The 22,824-nt window shown below is 38.3% G+C and overlaps 1 protein-coding gene across 5 annotated transcripts in view; it reads right to left on the bottom strand.

Annotated features, from left to right (window-relative positions):
- The window catches only part of TRIM37 (tripartite motif containing 37), a 135,160-nt gene extending 112,336 nt beyond the window's left edge, over nucleotides 1-22,824 (bottom strand). For 3 of the 5 annotated variants that reach the window (XM_027625299.1, XM_027625302.1, XM_027625300.2), the window contains exons 1-6: nucleotides 22,143-22,163; nucleotides 20,168-20,269; nucleotides 9,395-9,435; nucleotides 7,225-7,341; nucleotides 3,262-3,349; nucleotides 1,510-1,632 (exon numbers count right to left, since the gene is read on the bottom strand). In XM_027625299.1, coding sequence (XP_027481100.1) covers nucleotides 1,510-1,632; nucleotides 3,262-3,349; nucleotides 7,225-7,341; nucleotides 9,395-9,435; nucleotides 20,168-20,236 — 438 coding nt within the window. In that variant the 5' untranslated portion in view covers nucleotides 20,237-20,269; nucleotides 22,143-22,163. Of the gene's footprint in view, nucleotides 1-1,509; nucleotides 1,633-3,261; nucleotides 3,350-7,224; nucleotides 7,342-9,394; nucleotides 9,436-20,167; nucleotides 20,270-22,142; nucleotides 22,164-22,359 lie in introns of those variants that run through there. The other 2 variants (XM_027625303.2, XM_027625301.2) reach the window with 2 other exon arrangements.

Genomic DNA, 22,824 nt, shown 5'->3' with positions numbered 1-22,824 from the left:
AAGTCAGTTGATTTCCTCTTTAAAAGTTGCAGCCCAGGGTGCCTGGGTGGCTCAGTCAGTTAAGCGGCTGCCTTCAGCTCAGGTCATGATCCCAGAGTCCTAGGATCAAGTCCTGCATCGGGCTCCTTGCTCAGCAGGAAACCTGCTTCTCCCTCTGCTTGTTGCTCCCCCTGCTTCTGCTGTCAAATAAATAAATAAAATCTTAAAAAAAAAAGTTGCAACCCAATAATACTTTTTAAATGCTTATATGTCATATGAAACTGCTTTAAAAAATTGTGCACTGAAACAAATCAGGAACAAAACTTGTAAATGTAAACAAAGCTTAATAAAGTACATGTTCTTTTAACAGTGAAAGATGTGTAATTAAAAAATATTGGTTAGGTACCATATACAAAACACATACTCAAAGTCCCAATCATATCTGAGAGAAAACCACTACTCAAAAATAAGAGTATACTGATGCCAGGTTCACATCATGCAAAACCCTAAAACAAATGAAAAATTTCAAAAACCGCTCTACTCTAGTTTACAAAGTTTTAAATTTTTTCATAAGAAAAAAAAGATTTTCAAAGATTGCAGAGTACACTGCAGATTTCATAAAAGCATGCCACCAAAAACAGAAAGCAATCTTTCCTATATCTATTGTTATTATAAATACAAGCAGTGAGAATTTCAAATTAGAACACCCTCCCTAACAACCACATTATGTTGACAAGAGAAAATAATAGAAAAAAAGGTAGTTAGATGAAGTCCAAAGAGAAGCCATTCAGCTTGTTTATATTCCAAAATTACTTCATAGGTAGCATATTTGTAACTCAGAAACATTACTTTTTGTATAAGAAATGTTATAAAACAATGGTTTGAATCTTGATTCCTGAGAGGGTAAAACGAAGACATCTTAAGTTAGGGATGGTCCTCAAACCTCACTAGTTACAACTATCATTCTGGCAACTTTAAACAAAATATATTCCAAAAGCATATTTGGTGCTTAAATGTTTGAAACTTATCACATTTCCTCAAATAAATAATATTACAAATGGTAAATACCTCACCAAAGCTGTTTGACACATAAAGTATCTGAAGAGTAGGGTTAAATATTACTCTTTCAGTTCTGTAGAGTTCTAATTCAAAACATCAGAAATAGTTCATTCACTGGTAGCAAAAACACTCCCAAAAGCTGAGGGTCCAAAGAATGACTTAATGACTTTGTAAAAGTCAATATTGACTCTTTAGGAGTCGGTTACTGACTCCCTGTATCAAACAGGCTTATTTAATACATTCATTTTCTGTTTCTACATAAGAAAAGGATTCTCTGGCTCCCAATGTGGAAAGGCCAGGGGTTTGGATACAAATTCCTCAGCTAGTTTGAAGTTGGTGAAACTGACTATAAATATATCTTATCAGATTTTCAAATCTTGATTTCAACATAATTGATTTATATCATAAAAAAATATATATTACATAGGCCAGACTATAAAATGGATAATGATCTTTCAGCAGCAGTCTTACCACTTCTTGAACTAAGCTGATCAGTTCCATGAGACGCCGACGAAGTTTGGCTACCTCTTCATTCACTTTAGTAACATGCTGCTCATAAATTTCTGCCAAAGGTTTAAAGGTATGTCCACCATGCTATTTAAATTAATAAAAATAATTTTAGAACATTTTTTTTACCTCAACCATTTATACTTCTTTATTAACACTCCATGGATGCTAGTAAACTGGTAAATATTTTCAAATGAATTTTTTCTGGCTGTCTTTACTTTGTTAAAATCAATTAAAGCTTTCTTAAAATCACTTGGCCCATATAGAAAATCCTTAAAATTGCAGATAAAGAACTTTAGTAAAACATTTACACTTATCTAGAAATTTGTACTCATTAGAAAGAACCAAAATCTTTAACCATGGCTCAAACCATCTGACACAACTTTATTTGCCACTCTCTTCTTGGTCAGCACTAGCCTTTTTCATGTTTTCAAAGTTCTTTTCATTAGGCCTTTGCAAAATTAACTCCTTCTTGGGTGCCTGGGTGGCTCATTCGGTTCAGCATCCAACTCTTGATTTCAGCTCAGGTCATGAGGTTGAGCCCTGCATTGGGCTCTGTGCTCAGCATGGGGTCTGCTTGGGATTCTCTCCCCCTCTCCCATTCATGCTGTCTAAAATGAATAAATCTTAAAAAAAGAAAAAAAGAAACTGCCTATTAACAGGTAAGTTCTTACTAGAACTGTCTTGTTCAACCAAAGTACCCAACCATGGTCTCTAAGATAAAAAAAGATGTAGATTTTTGCATATCCACTTAAATATGGAAAAGAATGTTTCCCTTGCTTCTTAGAAACCCATGTATTTAAGTACTAAATTGTAAGAATTCAATTCTTTCTACTCATCACATTGTTTTCAAATCTTAACAGAAAACTCTCTATTGAGCTCTACTCAACAAAGATGCCTGTCATTCTCTCCCTAAAATGTGCTGAAGCCCAAAGAATGATTACTTTTTTTTTTTTTTTTAGGTAGGTTCCACACCCAGCATGAAGCCCAACTCAGGGCCTGAGCTGAGATGGATGCTTAACCGACTAAACTACCCAGGCGCCCCAAGAACGATCAATTCTTATTGCTAACATATGTCTAGTTGTCTAGCAACTTCTGCTCCCACTATAACTAACTCTCCCCACCAAGAACCCATTGTGTTAATTTTCAAGCCTATTTACATTAATTGTACCTATTACATAAGTATACAATTTAATTAGGTATTAATTAAACAACAGACACAACTGTGAAATAAAAAGCTGTTTCCAGGAAAACTAACTTCAGTGTTTTAGACTTGATAAAAGGTATGATGCCTTAAAAAACGACTTTTGAATTAGAATGGAAAAAGGAAAAAAACACAACCATAAGGATCCAGATGTTTGCATTCATATTGTGTCACAAATATCTAAAGTTGTTCCATTTTAAAAAAAACCAAAATTGGAAATTGTGGCCAGGACATTAGATCAACTGGCCTTTAATCAAAGATAAGACTTTGATCCTACAACAAAAGATTTGCAAATAAATGTTTATATGTTTTCAATTAAAATAATATGTTTCTGTAAGAGGTGCACGTTCCACATCAACATTTCCCACAAAGGAAGGTTGTGGTATGATACCTTCTGCTATAAATCAGATGCATTTAAATTTCATTCTATAAGCAGAGTAAAATATTATTCTCTATCTAAATCAAACAAGTATTTCTAGCTAAAAGTAATATGCTAAATATTTTCTGCTCACCATTCCTCCCCAAAGTGCACACTGATGGCAGATACACTTCTTACAAGTCCAGCAAAATACACTAAGTTTTTCATGGTGATTTTCACATCTATATATTATGAAAAGAAAATATAGATTAAATTAAATAAATTAAAATTATAACATAATTACCTCAACAAATTCCTAAGTTTGGGAAACAGGTTCGTCAATTTTAAACTATTATATCTCAGGAAATGATATAAAATGCATTCCATGCTTCTACAAATTAAGCTAAAATAAATCACATGTGGACACAAAATTTTTTTAAATATTGTTTCATTAATTTATAAATACTTTAGAATCATGAAAAATGCAGACTAACTTCTAAATAAAGTATAAATATAACATCATTTTCTAGCATCACTATAGATTAAGTTCTACCTTACTACATTTTGAGCAAATCACATTATTAATCTATACCTACATGAGTATGTATGCATATACAAAAATTTGCCCCACATGTGACCAATGCTAACAATAATCAAGACAAATGCAATTGTGTAATACCATATCCTCATAAGAAATGAACAACTCAATTTTAAAAAATGAGTTTCCCCTTAAAATGGATATCCACATGTAAAACATGAATATGAACCAAACTGCATCCTCCCCAATTCCTATGTTGAAACCCTAATGTAAATGTATTTGGAGATAGGGCCTTTAAGGAGGTAATGAAGGTTAAATGAGGTCATAAGGTTGGTACCCTACCCCAACAAAACTGGTCTGTCCAAGAAGAGAAAGATACCAGAAGTGTGCACAGAGAAAAGGTCCTGTGAGGACACAGTGAGGAAGAGCCCTAATCCAAGTCAAAGAGAAACCAGCCCTCATAATACCTTAACCTTAAACTTCCAGCCCCAAAACCATGAGAAAATAAATTTCTGTTATGTAAGCCATCCAGTCTGGGGTGTTGTTATGGCAGCCCTAGCATATAAACACCTTTAGCTTTTATCATATGCAAAATTTAACTCAAAGTAGTCAAAGACCTAAACATAAGACCTAATCAAAGACTTTGATCCTACAACAAAAGATTTGCAAATGAATATACATTTTATATGTTCTCATATAATGTAATTCTTAGAAGAAAACACAGGGGAAAAGCTTTATGATACTGGATTTTGAAATTATTTCTTAAAAAGGACACCAAAAGCACATGCAACAGAGACAAAAATAAACTGAACTATATGAAAATTTAAAATTTCTGGGGCTGCCTGGATGGCACAGTAAAGCATCCAACTCTTGGTTTCAGCTCAGGTCATGATCTCATGGCTGTGAGATCAAGCACCGCACTGGGCTCCGAGCTCAGTGAGTCTGCATGAGATTCTCTGCATGAGAATTCTCTCTCCCTCTCCCTCTGCACCTTTTAGTTGTGTGCTGCTTCTCTCTAAAATACATTAATAAATCTTAAAAAAAAAATCCTAAACTTGTGTACCTCAAAGGACACAATAAACAAAGGGCAATCTATGGATTAAGAGACTGTATTTGCAAATCATATATCTGATAAAGGAGTTAATATCCAAAATATATAAAGAACTCCTACAATTCAACAACAGAAAACAACCAAAAAAACCCCAAACACCCGATTAAAATATGGGCAAAGGACTTAAAAGACACTGTTCTCCAAAGATGTACTAATAACCAATAAGCATTATGAAAATCATCCAAATCATCAGATAAATACAAATCAAAACCACAAGACATTTCCTCATACCCATTAGGATGGTTACTATCAAAAAAATAAAACAAGTGTTGGCAAGAATGTGGAGAAATTGGAATCCTGTACACTGTTGGTAGGAATTTAACATGGTATAGCTGCCATAGAAAACAGTATGAAGGGGCGCCCGGGTGGCTCAGTCGTTAAGCGTCTGCCTTCGGCTCACGTCATGAACCCAGGGTCCTGGGATCGAGCCCCGCATCAGGCTCCCTGCTCAGCGGGAAGCCTGCTTCTCCCTCTCCCACTCCCCCTGCTTGTGTTCCCTCTCTCACTGTGTCTCTCTCTGTCAAATAAATAAAATCTTTAAAAAAAAAAAAAACAAAAAACAGTATGAAAGTTCTTCAAAATATTTAAAACAGAATTCCATATAATCCAGCAATATCACTGCCGGGTATATAGCCAAAAGAGGGGTGCCTAGCTGGCTCAGCCAGTAGGGTGTGCAACTCTTGATCTCGAGCTCCACACTGAGGTGTAGAGATTACTTAAAAATCTTAAAAAAAAAAAAAAAGAAAGAAAAAATTGAAGGCAAGATCTAGAAAAGATGAACACCCATGATCATAAGCAGCATTGTTCCCAATAGCCCAAAAGTGGAAGCAATCCAAATGTCCATCAACAGATAACGGATAACAAAATGTGATATATATACATGATGTATTATTAATCAGCCTTAAAAAGGAATGAAATTTTGATATAAACTACATTATGTAAAGTCAAGGAAGACAGTAGCAAAAAGACAAAACTGTGTGACTTTATTTACATGAGCAATCTAGAGTGGTCAAACTTATAGAAACAGAAAGTGAAATGGTGGTTGCCAGGGTTGGTGGAAGGAGAAATGGGGAATTATTGTTTAATGGGTAGAGAGTTTCAGATTTGCAAGATGAAAAAGTTCTGGGGCCTAGTATATAATGTGAATATATTTAACACTACTGAACTGTAACCTTAAAAATGGTTAAGAAGTAAATTTTATATACTGTGTATTTTACTACACTAAAAAAAAAAATTGGGGCTCTAGGTAGGTCAGTTGCTTAAGCATCTGCCTTCAGCTCAGGTCATGATCCCAGGGTCCTGGGATCAAGCCCCACACTGGGTTCCTCGCTCAGTAGGGAGCCTGCTTCTCCCTCTCCCTCTGCCTGCCACTCCCCCTGCTTGTGCTCTCTGTCAAATAAAATCTTAAAAAAAATTTTTTTTCAGTTTTCTGTTGCCTATAAAAGAGACACACTGGGGTGCCTGGGTGGCTCACTTAAGTTAAGCATCTGCCTTCGGCTCAGGTCATGATCCCAGGGTCCTGGGATCGAGCCCTGCGTCCAGGGAGCCTGCTTCTCTCTCTCACTCTCCCTCTGTGCTCTAATAAATAAATAAAACCTTAAAAAAAAAAAAAAAAAGGAGACACACTGTTGCATTTCTTTAAAAAGCTTCTCACTAGGGGCGCCTAGGTGGCTCAGTCGGTTGAGTGTCCAACTCTTGATTTCAGCTCAGGTCATATCTCAGGGTTGTGAGACTGAGCACCGTGTCAGGCTCCGCAATCAGTGGGGAGTCTGCTTTTCTCCTCCCTCTTCCTCTGCCCCTCCCCCCATGTGCTCTTTCTAATAAAAGAGAAAGAAAAAAAAAACTTCTCACTAATGAAGTACACTGAGCTTAAATACCTCAACAGGTCTATATTTTCTATTTCTCATAATAAAAGTGTAAAAAAAACAGCATATTAGATACTACCTGGAAGCTCATTTAGCCTGACTTCCACACTACCAAATTTAGAACACAGCTTTTAATACAGGAAATTTATCAGAACAGTTCTTTATCGATGGCCTATATACACCTGTAGCAAACCAAGGGAAGAGGGGCCAGCAGGCATCTAGCAGTTCTACTCCTTTCACGAGAGGCTCTCATAAAAGAAGCCAATCAAGAATTAGAAGGGTCTTTCAAAACAGGGATACCCATACCATGCCCGAAGAAAAATACTTAAGTATTCACCTAAAACAAAAAAGAAACTTTCAATAGTGTCATTAAAATAACATAGGGTAGGGGCGCCTGGGTGGCTTAGTCGGTTGAGCATCTGCCTTCAGCTCAGGTCATGATCCCGGGGTCTTGGAATCAAGCCCTGAGTTCAGCTCCCTGCTCAGCGGACCAGCTCCCATTCCCCCTGCTTGTACTCTGTCAAATAAATAAAATCTTTAAAAAATAAAATTAACATAGAGCAACATCTACGAAATACTTGAAGAAAGAAACTGAGGACATACTTGTCCTTTTCATTTTCTTCATGTTTGGTGAGACTGCAGAGTTGAAGAGTATCAAGCTGCTGTGTTACTTCTTCTGCCCAACGACAGTTTACTAGTTCTCGTAGCTGGAGTGGAGCACTGGAAAAAAAAAATGTACATATATTCTAATTTAGGAATTTGAGACTATTTTTTAATATAAACACATTCCAAAGGTAATCATGCAAGATGAGTGTGTTAATTAAATCAACAGAGGGAAACTTTTCACAATGTATACATACATATAATAAATCATCACACTGTACACTTTAAATATCTTACAATTTTATTTGCTGACTATACCTCAAAATACTAAAAACATAATTACCATATAATCCAGCAATACCATTTCTGGGTATATATTCAAAAAAACTGAAGACAGGTCTAGAAAAGATGAACACCCATGATCATAGCAGCATTATTCACAATAAGCCCAAAAGTGGAAGCAATCCAAATGTCCATCAACAGATGAATAAACAAAATGTGATACATGTACATGATGGAATATTAACCAGCCTTAAGAAGGAATGAAACTCTGACATATGCTACAACATGCATAAAACTTAAGGACATTACACAGAGCGAAGAAGGATAGTTGTAAAAAAAGAAATTATCAAACACATTCCTCAAAACAGAGCTAACAATCATACTCATACCATATTATTATTAAAATAAAACAGACTCAATGAAAAGTATGGTTTGCAACTTATTTTTACCTTAATAGGTCACTTACAAAAAAAAAAATTCAGATTACAGACTGAATTCTCAATTCCTCAGTCTAAAATTATGCTGTCCAAAATGAGAGCCACCAGCCACATGTGACTATTTAAAATTCAAATTAATTAAAATTAAATAAGAATAAAATTTCATTATAGTCACACTAGACAAATTTCAAGTGCTCAACTGCCACATGTACCTAGTGGAATTGGACAGCAAAGCTATAGGACATCTCCATCATTACGGAAAGTTCTATTTGATAGTGCTGGTTTTCTTAAAAGTTAATATGAAAAAAAGTAAACAATACATGATGAAAATGGACAATCAAATGAGGTGAAGAGCTAGTATAAGCAAAAAAGAAATATAAGTAGCTAAATGTTTCAAAAGATGCTCAGTTTCAATCATTTTTTTAAAAAGCATATTAAAAACGAGATGCCTTTTTTCATTTAATGGAATGACAAAAAAAGACTTATAATAATCAGTATTGGCAAGAATATGAGAAAAAGGCAATTTTGTATCTACTATTAGGAATGTAAAATGGTAAAAACCTTTCAATGTAATCTGCCATAATTATATGAAAAAAACCAAAAAGTGGAAACCACCTAAATGTCTCTGAATATAAGTATAAATAAATCAACATATAGTTATAGAGATTATCCACACTTCCTTAAAAAACTTCCTTGTACATATCAAGGAAAAGTCCCACCATATTTTACACGAAAAAAAAACTCCAAAATAGTAGTATAACATTTGTGTGTTTTAAGAAAAAAATTTGTATGTATACACATCAGTATACTCCTAGAAAAATGTCTAGAAGAATAGACACGAAATCTAACCATTTCTTTTGAAAGTGTTATTTAATGAAAAGATCAGGCAGGGAGTATCAGAAATAGAAGACTTTTTATTTTATTTATCTGTATTAATTAGAAAACTTTTCAATTTTAGGGGCGGCTGGGTAGCTTAGTCAGTTAAGCATCCGACTCCTGATTTTGGCTCAGGTCATGCTCTCAGGGTCATGGGTCTGAGCTCCGTGTTCAGTTCACGCTGGAGGTGGAGCCTGCTTAAGACTCTCTCTCCCTCTATCCGCCCCCCAACCCACTCATGCAGGTTCATGCTCTCAAATAAATCTTTAAAAAAAAATTCTTTCCCCATCTCCTTCTGCTCCTCCCCCTCCCTCTCTAAAAAAAAAAACAAAACTTTTCAATTATAAAAAGTTGTTACACAATGCTACTCTAGTAAACAATGTAATCCATTCTGCATAATTCTGAGTCAGATAAATTAGTGTGCATTTCTTTATCTGGACAGGTTATTTTCTTTTCAACTGTATTCACAAAGAGGAGAAATGTGGTAGGATGAAGAAAAACTGAATATTATGGCACTCTAATCCCATCACCTTACTATTTTCCAAATTCACCAATAATCATAGCAAAGCACTTACCGGCAATGAGGGCATTGAGCTCTCTGTTCTGTCAGCCAGCGCTAAGGAGGCAAAAAATTAGATTTTGATTATAGAAACATTAATTTGTACATACTGAATACTTACATACCAAATTTAATGAGTTTAACTCTCTAGTGCCTGAATTAATTATAAAAGTACTTATAGAAATAGCAGGCAATCAATCTACTGTCTCCTTCTCATTATCATCATGACAGGGACAAATTTTCAAAGGGACAGAACTCATTCCAAAATAGTTAAGAAGCTATTTTCTCATAGGAAAGAAAGTGATCCTGAGACTATCTGGATCCCACAAGGAAGATGTTGATAATCTTCACAAAAACAATGATATAGTAACCACCACTCTAAAAATAAACCAATGATGATTACCTTCTAACTAACCTCTCATAAAATCCCTGAGAAAGTCTAAGGTGCTATTAAATTCCTTTCTGAAAAGTAAACTAATTTTGAAGAATATATAATATGGATATATAAATTAGACCTAAAATATGAAAAAGCAATACAAAACTTTATGTCTTAAGAATTCTATAGTTCAGTAATATAATATCTGCATAATCTGGTTTCTTCACAATTATAGAAAGCTTTTATAAGAGAACAATATCTCTACTAAGCTTCAAATTTTATTAATTTAATCATTTTAATTATTACTGGATAGGGAACAGTTCTATATCATATACAAAGGAGATATTAAGATTTTCTGAATACCCTTCCAAAAACAATAGCTTCCTGGTTAAATATTAAATGTTTTAATTGACTAGTAAATGTTTCAAGGTAAGTAACTAACTATACTCCCATACCTATGTACTTCCCATGGCTGTTATTTCTATTTATCCCTTTCTAGTTCTATAAAAGAACATAAGCTTTTAAAGTCAAATAATTAACTCAGAAATGAAACTCCCAAGGAAACTTTAAAGGATTATAAAAGATAAAACATAATAAAGAAAAGGGTACTTTACAGTAAACAATATAAAGCTGGAAGAAAAAGAAAATAGACACAAAAGGATTTCTCTCTTCTTAACCTTGAAGATAATTTCTTTGGTCCCTCAGCAAACATAAGATTTGGGTCAGGTTTTGTACTCTCAAACAATGCTCAGCTAAATCCACAGTACTCTTTTAGGGCTGGTTTCAGCCCACCCCCTCTAGTCTCATCTTCTACCTCACTCTAGGGGACCCAACAAGGTTAAGCTTTTAGATATATTTCCTCTCTCTGCCCAGGATATTCTTCAACACCTCTCTTCAACTACATCATCCCTACTCATCCTTTAGATTTCAGTTTATACGTCACTTCCTCCAGAAAGCTTGCCCTGACTCTCCACAGATTACCATAGCAACCTGTACTCCCTTCACTGTCCTTTAACACTTTATTACACTGACTTATTTGTTGGGTTTCCTTTGCCCTGCTACACTATAAGCTCTATAAAAGTTGGGACTGGGGTTCCTGGGTGTCTCAGTCGGTTAAGCATCCAACTCTTGATTTCAGCTCAGGTCATGATCTCAGGGTTGTGAGATGGAGCCCCATGTCAGGCTCTGCACTCAGTGTGGTGTCTGCTTGAGATTCTCTCCTTTCCTCTCCTTCTGCCCCTCCCCCCCAACCGCTTGTGAGCACTCTCTAAAATAAATAAAATCTTAAAAAAAAAAAGTTGGGAGTGATAGGGAGTGACCAGTCCATATTTTTATTTTTTATTTGGGGGGGTGTTTTAGTAAACAGAATCATGCTGTATGTATTGTTCTTTGATGTGTTTGTTGCAGATGTTCTCAACCTAGCACACTCCTTTTATCCATTATACATTCCACAGAGTGTCACTATTTGGGTTGCTTCATTCTGCTGTTATAATTATACCCACCTTTGTGCACAAACTTGAGCACAGGGGTTGGAATTTGAGGGGAAGAGCATCAGTTTGAATCCTTGTTCTCAGGTGATGATGTGTTGACTTGCACTGAGTAGGTGGCAGGCAGTGCATGCTGACTCGGGCAGAAAGGCAGCTGGACTGTGGACTTGGGACCCACAGGCCAATGGCGTCATTTGTGATAGGAACGTGGCTGGTTTTGCTCCCAGTCATGAATTCCTTTAACTTTTGTTTTTCTGGGAAATTCTACTTCTCCTTCTATTCTGAATGAAAGCCTTACTGGATAGAGCATTCTTGGCTGCAGATTTTTTCCTTTTAGCATTTTGAATATATCATGCTGCTCCCTTCTGGCCTGCAAAGTTTCTGATGAAAAATCCACTGATAGTCTTATGAGGTTTCCTTTGTATGTAACTGCTTTCCTTTCTCTTGCTGCTTTTAAAATTCTCTCTTTATCACTACTTTTGGCCATCTTATTTACTTTGTCTTGGTGCAGACCTCTTTGGGTTGGTTTTTTGGGGGGCTCTCTGAGCCTCCTGGATCTGGATTTCTCTTTCCTTCCCCAGATTCAGGAAGTCCTCAGCCATTATTTCTTCAAATAAATCTTTTGCCCCCATTTCTCTCTCTCTTTATGCGATCCCTATCATGCGACTGTTAAGCTTGACAGTATTGCTGAGTTCCCTGAGTCTATTCTCATTTTGTGTATACTTTTTCCCCTCTCACCTGCTCAGCTTGATTACTCTCCATTACTCCGTCCTCCAGGTTGCTGATCCATTCTTTTATTTCCTCTTGTTTGCTATTTATTCCAGGTGGTCTATTTTTAATTTTATTGAGTTCATTATCTCTAATTGGTTATTTTTCCTACCTCTTTGTGGAGGGTCTCATGGCCGTCCTCCACTCCTTTCTCAATTCTAGTGAGTATCTTTATGAGCAATACTTTAAATTCACTATCAGACATATTACTTATCTCCACTTGGTTTAGGTCTCTTGCTAGGATTTTGTTCTGCTCTTTCATTGGGGACATATTCCTCTGTCTCATTTTGTTTATTACTGTGTCCGTTTCTACGTGTCAGAAAAGTCAGCTATGTCTCCCACACTTAAAAGTTGTGGCTTTATGAAGAGGTCCTGTAGTGCCCCACAGTGCAATGTCTCCTCTTCACCAGAAAATGGTGCTTCAGGGGTGACTCCTATATGTGTTGCTACAGGGTGTCTTACTGTTGTGGCTGGGCTGTGTTTGCCTTCAGTCCAGTCTACACTGGCTCTCTGACTGTTGTGGGTAGAGTCTGATGCCTGTGCTGTTAGTGGGCCACTCTGGGGCTGCCTTGGGCTTGAGTTGAGTCAGACGAGGTGTTTGCCAGAGATGAAGTAATATCAAACGGCAAGGCACTTTCCCTGTGCTGTCCCCTGACAAGCTTTTATTGGTGGGTGGGGACTGCAGTCAGACCAGCTGCCTCCCCAGCCCACTGTTGAGGTCGCAGTCAGACTGGTGTGTGGTTATCTTCCCCTCTCCGTGGAGCAGGACTCACTTTGGAGTGGTGCTGGCTCTTGTCCGTGCTGCTTGCACACAGCCAGGCTTGTGGCACTGCTTTGATGGGATCTTGCCAAGAGCTAATTGGAGGGGATAGATCCTCTTTGCTGTGGCCTCTTGTCTACATCCAGCTGCAGAGAGTCTGTTCTGCAAGTCTTCAGGTTGTTTTCTGGGTTATTTATGCCAATGTGGGTGTTCTCTAGGTGGCCAGCTGTAAGAGGTGAGCCCAGGATCCTCCTACTCCACCATCTTCCCAGCAGCCTCTGCCCATATTTTTAAATATGCCTCTCCATTCCAATCAAAACAGGCTTACTGCTGTACTATACACCACTCTTGGCATATTTCTGTATTTGCTAATATGTCCCTCCCTCCATGTGCTGTCCCATGGGAATATCTACTAATTATGTTCATAAAACTTTCCTACCTATCCCAGGTTAGTGATCCTTCCCATCTCTGAATACTTGTGGCATTTTTACCTTATACTCCATAATCTAACTTAATCACAAAATAAATATGGTTATTTTAATACTTGGGGAAAACCAGTATTTCTCCCAAACCAAAACCAAAGGTAAGAACCACTGATACAATATTAATGTACAAGGATTATTAAAGAAAATAAATATTATAGTATAGCAATGCCCCATATTCAATTTAAGAATTTCTCTCCATTAAAATGTAAGAATCACAAGCTTTAGACAATATTCAGACCTAAGTCTGACTTCTAGCTCTGGCACTTAATGGCTACATGACACCAGACATGTGACTGAGCTCAAGTTTACTCATATGCCACAAGACAATCAACATACCTACTCTGCAAAATTGTGCTAGGGAAATTCTCAACAAGAGTCCAGCAAACTGAATTCAACAGTATATTAAAAAGACTAGATAGCATGACCAAGTGGAAGTTACTCCTGGAATGCAAGGATAGTTCAACATACAAAAAAATCATTCAATGTAATATACCACAATAAAATGAAGGAATAAACCACATGATCATCTCAATTAATACAGGCCTCTGACAAAATCTGATATCCTTTCATGACAAAAACACCCAAGAAAAAGGAATAGAAGAGAAGAATTTCCTCAACTTCATAAAGTCCATACATAAAAAATCCAGAGTGAATATCATACTCAATGGTGAAACAATAAAAACTTTTTCCTTAAGATCAGGAAAAAGACAAGGATGCCCATTTTCACCACTTCTATCCAACACAATACTGAAAATTTCACTGGGTGCAATTAAGCAAGAAATAAAAAGCATCCCAACTGGAAAAGTAAAATTATTTGTTTGCAATGACAATCTTGTCAGTAGAAAACCCTAAAGATGCCACAAAAAAATTAAAGCTAATAAGCAAATTCACCAAAGTTGCAGAACACAAAATCAACACATTAAAAAAACCACTTACATTTCTATGTACTAGCAATGAAGAATTCAAAGAGTAAATTAAGAAAATACATCTACAATGTCAAAAAAAAAAAAAGTAAAATACCTAGGTATAAATTTAACCTAGGAGAAGAGTTATACATGAAAAACTATAAACACCACTGAAAGAAATGAAAGAAGTCCTAAATAAATGGAAAGGCATCCCATGTTCATGCATTGGAAGATTTAATATTGTTAAAATGACAATGCCACCCAAAACAATCTACAGAATCAACATAATTCCTATCAAAATCCCAATGATACTTTTTACAGAAGTAGAAAAACCCATTCTAAAATTCGAATGGAATCTTAAGGGACTCCCAAATAGCCAAAACTATCCTGAAAATGATCATGTACAACTAAAACTTTTTTACGTCAATTATATCTCAGTTGAAAAAAATAATTATAGAACTCGTATTTCCTGATTTGAAAATTTACTACAAAGCTACAGTAATCAAAATAGTATGTTACTGGGGTGTCTGGATGGCTCAGCAGGGAGTCTGTTTGAGATTCTGTCTCTCCCTCTCCCTCTGACCCTCATCCTGCTCACTCGTGTGCTGTCTCTCAAATAAAAATAAATCTTTAAAAAAAGTTCATAGCAGTTTTCTGTATAAATGCTAAAAACTACAAGCAACCCCTATGTCCATCAACAGGTGAATGGATAAACAAATTATGGCATATGCATACAATGGGCTGCTACTACTCAGCAACAAAGATTGATCTCTATTGATCCATGCAACATGGATCTCTTAAATAATTTTGCTGAGGGAAAAAATCCAGACACATGAGAGAACATACTGTAAGGTTCAATTTGTATAAAAGTCCAAAAAATGGGACACCTAGGTGGCTCAGTCTGTTAAGTGTCTGCCTTTGGCTCAGGTCATGATCCCAAGGTCCTGGGATCGAGTCCTACACATCAGGCTCCTTGTCCAGTGGGAAGTCTGCTTCTTGCCGCTCCCCCTACTTGTGCTCGCTGACAAATAAATAAATTCTTAAAAGAAAAAGTACAAAAAATGTAAACTTATCTACAGAGACAGAAAACAGATCAGTGGTTTCCTGGAAATAAGACAAGAGGAGGGAGGACTTACCAAGAGGTACAAAGAAACTTGGGGATTATAGATTATGTTCACCACCTTGATTGTAGTGATGGTTTCTTAAGTATATACATTTGTCAAAATTTACCAAACTGTATACTTTAAATAAGTACAGTTTATTATGTGTCACTTTTACCTAATTTTTAAAAACTGCAAAGTTAAAAAGAAAGTCAATAATTATAGGCGATCATAAAATGTTACCAATGCTGAAAATCAAGAAGGTGTCAAAACCAACCAACCAACCAACCACTGGATGAGAAAGATGGGGGCAAAAAAATGGGAGAAAATACAAAAATAAGAACAAGTAATGAAAGAGAATCAGGGCGTCTGGGTGGCTCAGTCAATTAAGCGTCTGCCTTCGGCTCAGGTCATGATCCCAGGGTTCTGGGATCGAGTCCCAATTCGGGCTCCCTGCTTAGCGGAGAGTCTGCTTCTCCCTCTACCCCTCCCCCCTACTCCGGGCACGCACGCTCTCTTTCTCTTGCTCTCTCTCTCTCTCTCAGATAAATAAAATCTTAAGGAAGGGAGGGAGGGAGGGAGGGAGGGAATCAATTGAGAGTAACTACAAGAATTAAGGAGACCTAGCCTGAAAATACAGCCAATGTTCCTACCTTTTGGTCTATGTGTATGGAGGCACTAGAGTCATGGGTAGAGGACTGGCCTGGAAGTCTTGGTCTGTCACCAACTACCATGTGACTTTGGACAAGTCTATTCATGGGTCTAGACCTTACTTTGTTTTATTCAATGAAACAAGTATCTGGCCTGTCATGGATAGTTAAATTTCCATGGTCAAATGAACAGAGATGGGATGGAAGAGAAAGGAAAGGCATACAATAAACAATATTACAATTTGGTTGGGTGGAGTGCCCAGATCTCAAGAACTTTCCTCCTGTAATTACCCACCATCTCTCCAGCATCATTAATTAATCTCTCTCTACTCATTCAGGCAAAATGAGCTATAAACCTCAACCCACTGCCTTTTTTTCCCCTTTACAACAAAATTCTGAGAATTTTTATACTTGCTGTTTCATTTGCCTCCCACTCCCTACCATCAAGCTTTTGTCCTAATTGTTCCACTGAAACTACTCATCAAGATTACCCATGACCTACACATTCTCAATACAATGGTCAATTCCCAGGCCAGAACCATTTAACCTACTCCTCTTTGAGACAGGTTTTTCACTTGAATTCTGTGATGCCTCACTCATGGCTCCTTCTTTTTATCCATTGCTGAATCCTCCTCCTGACCGCTAAATGTTGAGTGCCCCAGAGTTCAGACCTAAAAAAATCTTTTCCCCAACAGGTAATCTCATTAAGTACCTAAATACTATCTATACGCTAATAATTATCTCTAAATCCCCTTCCTCAACTCCAGATTCATATTTCCAACTGCCAACATCTCCAGTTAGATGTATAAGAATCTCAAAACAAAACAAAAAACTCAAACCTGACATATTTAAAAACAAAACAAGCCTGGGTGCTCAGCCGGTTAAGCATCTGCCTTAGGCTCAGGTCATGATCCTATGGTCTGGGATCGAGCCCCACATCGGGCTCCCTGATCAGTGGGGAGTCTGCTTCTCCCTCTGCCTCTGCCCCTCCCTTCCACTTATGCACTCTTGCTCTCACACACTCTCTGAAATAAATAAAATCTTAAAAAAACAAACAAACAACTTGTACATCTATAGCCTACACAACCTGTTCTTCCCAAAATTTCTTCTATCTCAGAATAGAAAACCCTTAATTCATCCAAATGCTGTATAAAACTTTCCTCATGTTCCATCTTTAAGCAAATCCATTGGCTCTATCTTCAAAACATATCCAGAACTGCCCTATTTTTCACCACCTCCACTGTTATCATTCTAGTCTAAATCACCATTCACCCTTCACTAATAAAGCACATCCCAATTGGTCTCCTCACTTCCTCTCCCACTTGCCTACAGTCCACTTTCCACACTGCAGCCAGTGATAGTTTTTAAACATTAATTAATTTGTATCATTCAAAAGCTTTCAATGGCTACCATCACAGTTAAAATAAAATCCAAGGTCTTTACCAAGGCCCCAGGTTACATCTCCAAACTCATCTCCTTTCCCTCTCCCTCTGTCCACTCTGCTACAGCCAACTGGCTTCTTTGCTATTTCTCTCAGGGCCTTTGCCTCTTCTGACATCTCTGCCTGGGACTTTCTTCCCCTAGATATTCATTCACATCATTCCTACATTTCATTCTGGTCTATGCTCAAACGTCATCCCCTCAGAGACCTTCACAGACCACGCTATCTAAAACAACTAACAATCTGCCCAAATCTTCCTCAAAGTCCCCACTCTATACCTTACTCAGTTTCATTTTTCTTCACAGCACTTACTGGTATCTAACATATGTCTATTTACCTTTTTGTCTATAAACCAACTACTAAGTCAGTCAACTCCCTGGGAGGTCAATGCTTAACTCCAAGTACGCATATAATTAATATTTGTTGAATGAACAAACACATCAATGGTACATTCAGGAACCAAGACAGCTTTAGAAAGAAAGATTAGAACCAGATTACCCAGGTGGTCTGAATATAAAGCTAATATTCTAAGGGATTAAGGCAATGAATCTGAGGCTTCTGAGAAAGAAAAAAAACAATGACATTACTAGAAAACATTAATATGGCAGCAGGATATAAAATGAACCAGAGATAGAAAAGACTCAGATCAAATAAAAGGTAACTACAATTACCTAACCATGAGATAATAAATGTCTATGTTTCTCTACTAGGATGGTAATAATAGAAATGGATAGCTACTGGGGCACCTGGCTGGCTCAGTCAGTCAAGCATCTTCCTTCGGCTCAGGTCATGATCACAGGGTCCTGGGATCGAGCCCTGAGTCGGGCTCCCTGCTCAGCCAGGACTCTGCTTCTCCCTCTGCCCCTCCCCCTGCTTGTGCTCGCTTGCTTCCTCTCTCTCAAATAAATAAAACCTTAAAAAAAAATAGGTAGGATAGATATAAGTGGCAGCAAGAGATAATAATTGACAAAACTTAATATCATTGGTGTAAAGGGTTTCCAGTTTGAGTGACTGGCAGAACAGAACAAAAAAGAAGTCAAAAAGAATCACTTTGAAAAAACAGAATTTGATCTGGAACATTCAAAATGCTGGAACGTTAATGCCAAAAGGAATAGATTTAAAAGCCATACACACAGAGATCACAGTTAAACCTGCAAGAGTAAATCAAATTTCCCAAAGTAGATGAAATTTTCCCAAACATTTCTAAGTATAGGATGCCAGCAGCAATATTTAAAAAATATACGGCTTTAAGGAGCAGAACGAAGAAGTAACAATGCAGAAACGAAGAATCAATAAGGTTTAAGGTAATATCCACAGGTCATCCCTATACTGGACCTTCACCAAAATAGTTGAGTCCAGACACAGACTCTCCCACTTAGTTAATTATAGTGATAGAGGCCAATTACCTCATTTCCCTAGCTTCAGTTTCACTGTTTATAAAACAAATGACGACAGGTTAGTTGCTATTTTAACAATAAAATTTTAACACCTTGCAAGTAGATAGTACTTTGCAGTTTCTAAATTACATTTTAACTCACCTCATTTAATGCCACCACCATCCTGTGAGGTAAGTCTTGTTACCGCATTCTACAGCTGAGGAAACAAGGCTAGTAACGACTGAGTTTCTCAGTTTATGAGTGGCAGAACTAGGATGATGTGTAAACCTAGGTCTTCTGCACACAGTGCAGTGGCAAAGAAGACAGGCTCTCGAGCCAGACTTCCCGGATTCAAACCCAGCTTTATTATTTGCTAGCTGTGTGCCTGGAAGCAAATGATTTAAGAGTTCCAAATATTACTCCCGACAAAGGGATATCTATCCTCCTTAGGCAGGAATAAGGAATCAGAGAAATTTTGAGGTGAAAAGCATGTTAGATGGCTCTGATTTTCTCAGTAAAGGACATAATCTACTAAGAGTAATGTGGACAGGAAAGGTTTCAACTGTGATCTGCACATGTGCTATTGAATCCCTCCCCGCAAAACACACACACCAAAATAAATTCTTCTGTTTCACATCTTAGGCGGTTTCCTCACAATTTTGTTTGAGGGGCTCACCTATATTTAAGTTTTAAAGCCAATGGATTATGTTAATCTCTAAAGTCTCTTGTATCTGTAAGATTACAGGATTTTAATCTTAGCCTCTGAACCCATTACTAGCTTTTTCTCTATCTTACCCATCAAACAGTATAAACTCTCCCTCCTCTGGGTCTCACAGCAGTTTGTTAGTGCCTCTTTAGGACACTATACTTTCTTCAATATCAACAGAGTCCATTCTCTCACTTACATTTAAACTCCTTCAGGGCAAGCACTTCATTTATCTTAGAATTCCTCAACCCCAAGCACAATGCAGGCAACCACTTTACAAGTACTTGTTAAATTATTTAATGATGTATATATACTAAAATTACAGTGGGTTTGGGGGCGCCTGGGTGGCTCAGCTGGTTAAGTGTCTGCCTTCAGCTCAGGTCATGATCCTGGGGTCCTCGGGTCGAGCCCGCATCGGGCTCCCTGCTCAGCGGGGAGTCCGCTTCTTCCTCTCCGACTGCCCCTCTCCCGGCTTGTGTGCGCTCTCTCTCAAATAAATAAAGTCTTAAAAAAAATTACAGTGGGTTTTGATTTCTAGACATTTCATGGCAGTTATTACTTGATGATTATTCACCTCCATAGTACTTAGTATACACTGATGGTCTCCCTATTAAGGAACATTCAAGACATTTTGAAAAAGGGCACAAAATGTAAAATTTTTAAAAGAAAGAAAATGGTTAATTTCACAACATATCCTATATATACTAAGAGCATGTAAAAAAAAATACAACTTACCCTGATACAGCTAAAACAACAAAGCTTAGAGCAATGAGGACATAGGCGTGCATCCCGCAATTTCTCCATACAAATGAAACATCGGAAAACCTCAGCAATGCTCTGAAAATAAAAGATGTAAGATCCACCAGAATTAGACTACTGAATCAAAAGTAAAAAGCATGCTGAAAGTTATTCATTCAACATTTACATTTATTTTGAGCTGATATCATCTGTTTTAATAAATTCCACATCAGTTCTTGGGTTAGTCAAGGTCCAGTGTGCCTTAGAACATCTCCTGGAAAAACTGCTTTCTCTTTTCTAAGCTTCACAATGCTTCTATTCTAAGGAAAGGACATGAAATGCAAACACAGACTCAGGCACAAATATTTCCACTAAGGCATAAATTATAATGGCAAGAATGTGGCTGTAGCCCAAATTTCAAAATATTAAATTATGACAGTTAACAAAAAAATGACAATATAGATTATAATAGTCTCTAGAACTACTTCTTGAATTATGTGATACAGAAAAATGCTTATGATATATAACAGTAAAAAAATAAAGGCGGGGGGCACCTGGGTGGCTCAGACTGTTAAGTGTCTGCTTTTGGCTCAGGTCATCCCAGAGTCCTAGAATGCAGCCCTGCATCAGGATCCCTGCTCAGCGGGGAGCCTGCTTCTCCCTCTGCCGCTACCCCTTGCTTGTGTGCTATCTCTCTCTCTCAAATAAACAAAATCTTTAAAAAAAGAAAAAAGAAAAAAAAGGCAGATTATATGATTGAGTGAACAATATAAACTTTTTACTTGTCCTGCAATTTCCCCAAGGAGGGTGAATTGCTTTTAAAATAAAAAAAAGCGGGGGCACCTGGGTGGCTCAGTCATTAAGCGTCTGCCTTGGGCTCAGGTCATGATCCCAGGGTCCTGGGATCAAGCCCCGCAATGGGCTCCCCGCTCCATGGGAAGCCTGCTTTTCCCTCTCCCTCTGCCACTCCCCCTGCTTGTGTTCCGTCTCTCGCTGGGTCTCTCTCTGTCAAATAAATAAATAAAATCTTAAAAAAAATTTTTTTTTTAATTTAGAAAAGATACATATCCTAATGGCAGTATACTTTGACCAAGAGAGAAACTAATTCAGAATCCAGAAATCCTGGGTTTCTGCTGTGATGCTCCAACCAATTAGTTTCTTATTTGAGCCTGAGATTCTGCCCCTACTGAGAATTTTAGTGGTAGCCCCATGAAGGCTTTGCGAAGAAGAAAAAATTAATAGAACAGTGTCCTTTGCAAGCCTCAGATAAATCAATTTAGAAAGTAACTGACAAGAAAACAGAATTAAATGGTATTCTATATTTCAAGTTTTTTTTTTACCATACTCACATTTATTTTTACTCCATCCCAAGAGAATAAAACGCTCCTAAACCAAGAAAACGTTACAAAACCTTTATAATACTTTCGCATGAGGAATTGAGAAAATTATTCACGAGTCTAATCATGACTCTGCAGAACAAGAAAGAACCTGTGAGATGCAGACGCTGGCGGGGGATGGACAATAAGACCATTGGGTGAACTACTTTCAAGTGAAGTGCCCAGTAACATAGTTGCCGCTTACTAAGGAGCAAGTATTAAGAAGGTTCAAAATTTGACAATTATTAATTACGTCCAATAAGCAATTTTTTTTAATGTTTCTGGACTTTACGTAAATATCCCATTTGAAATCACAACTCACAAGTCAGATATAAAATAGGTTGTTCTGGAAAACCACAAATAGGATAATAAAAGTATATCTTCATTCAATTTAGGAAGGGCAGAAGTCTGCAAAATGTACCGGTGGGAGGGAATGAAGGATTCCATCTGGAGGGAGTTTTGGATCCCCACATGAACTGGTAGCGAGTGCATGTCTAATGAATTTGCAGTTTTGCTCTGCCCAGGCTGTAGTTTGCAAAAACCCTCTGGGAACGAGTACCGGTGCCAAGACATCCAGAAAACGCCAGGATACGCACCACCTGACTTCGGGAACGGTCAGAACACAAGGCACCTGGAGGGCTGCAGACCGAACACGGCGTCCTTCGCATTGGGCCAGCCTTCACCACAGCGGCAGCGTCGGGGTGGGGGTGCCCTACTAGAGGGAGAACTGGGGCAGGGCGCCCCAAATAAAGAACGCTCGGCGGGTGGCGGGGGGGGGGGGAACTAACCACCACCCTTCTCGACCCGCCTCACCTCCACGCTCTGTTCATCCATTGCCTCCGGCTCTCGGCGGGACCCTCGGCGACCCGCGGAGTCCGTGGTCTGACCTACTGGGCGCCGGCCCGAGGTCGCCAGGTAAAATCGCCGACAACAGCCCGGCGTCCACGTCAGGGGGCCCCGACGACCGCCCCACCTGCGCGCCTCATCGCGTCGGGTTCGGCGCCAGCTATCCCCACTTCGCCATATTTATCCGCGCACCCGCCCTAGGGTGGGAAAGGCGAGCGGTGGCCACAGCTCCTTCCTCACCGCTAAGCCGCACGCCAGCAACCGCGAGGCAGCCTCGCACCACGTGACGCGGGCGCGCGCGTATGGAACTGCTGCTAGAGCCCGGCGGCGCTGGTCTCCAGCGAAGAAGGTGCTGCAGAGAATTCGCAAACACCAACGGTAACCAGGGTGGCTGAGGGCGCGGCGGCGAGGGAAGGCGCGCTGCGCATGCGC

The sequence above is a fragment of the Zalophus californianus genome, chromosome 16 (assembly GCF_009762305.2).
Source record: "Zalophus californianus isolate mZalCal1 chromosome 16, mZalCal1.pri.v2, whole genome shotgun sequence".
In the NCBI taxonomy this organism is placed as follows: Eukaryota; Metazoa; Chordata; class Mammalia; order Carnivora; family Otariidae; genus Zalophus; species Zalophus californianus.
The sequence above is the reverse complement of the archived record's forward strand: the minus strand, read 5'-3'. Positions and strand labels throughout refer to the sequence as shown.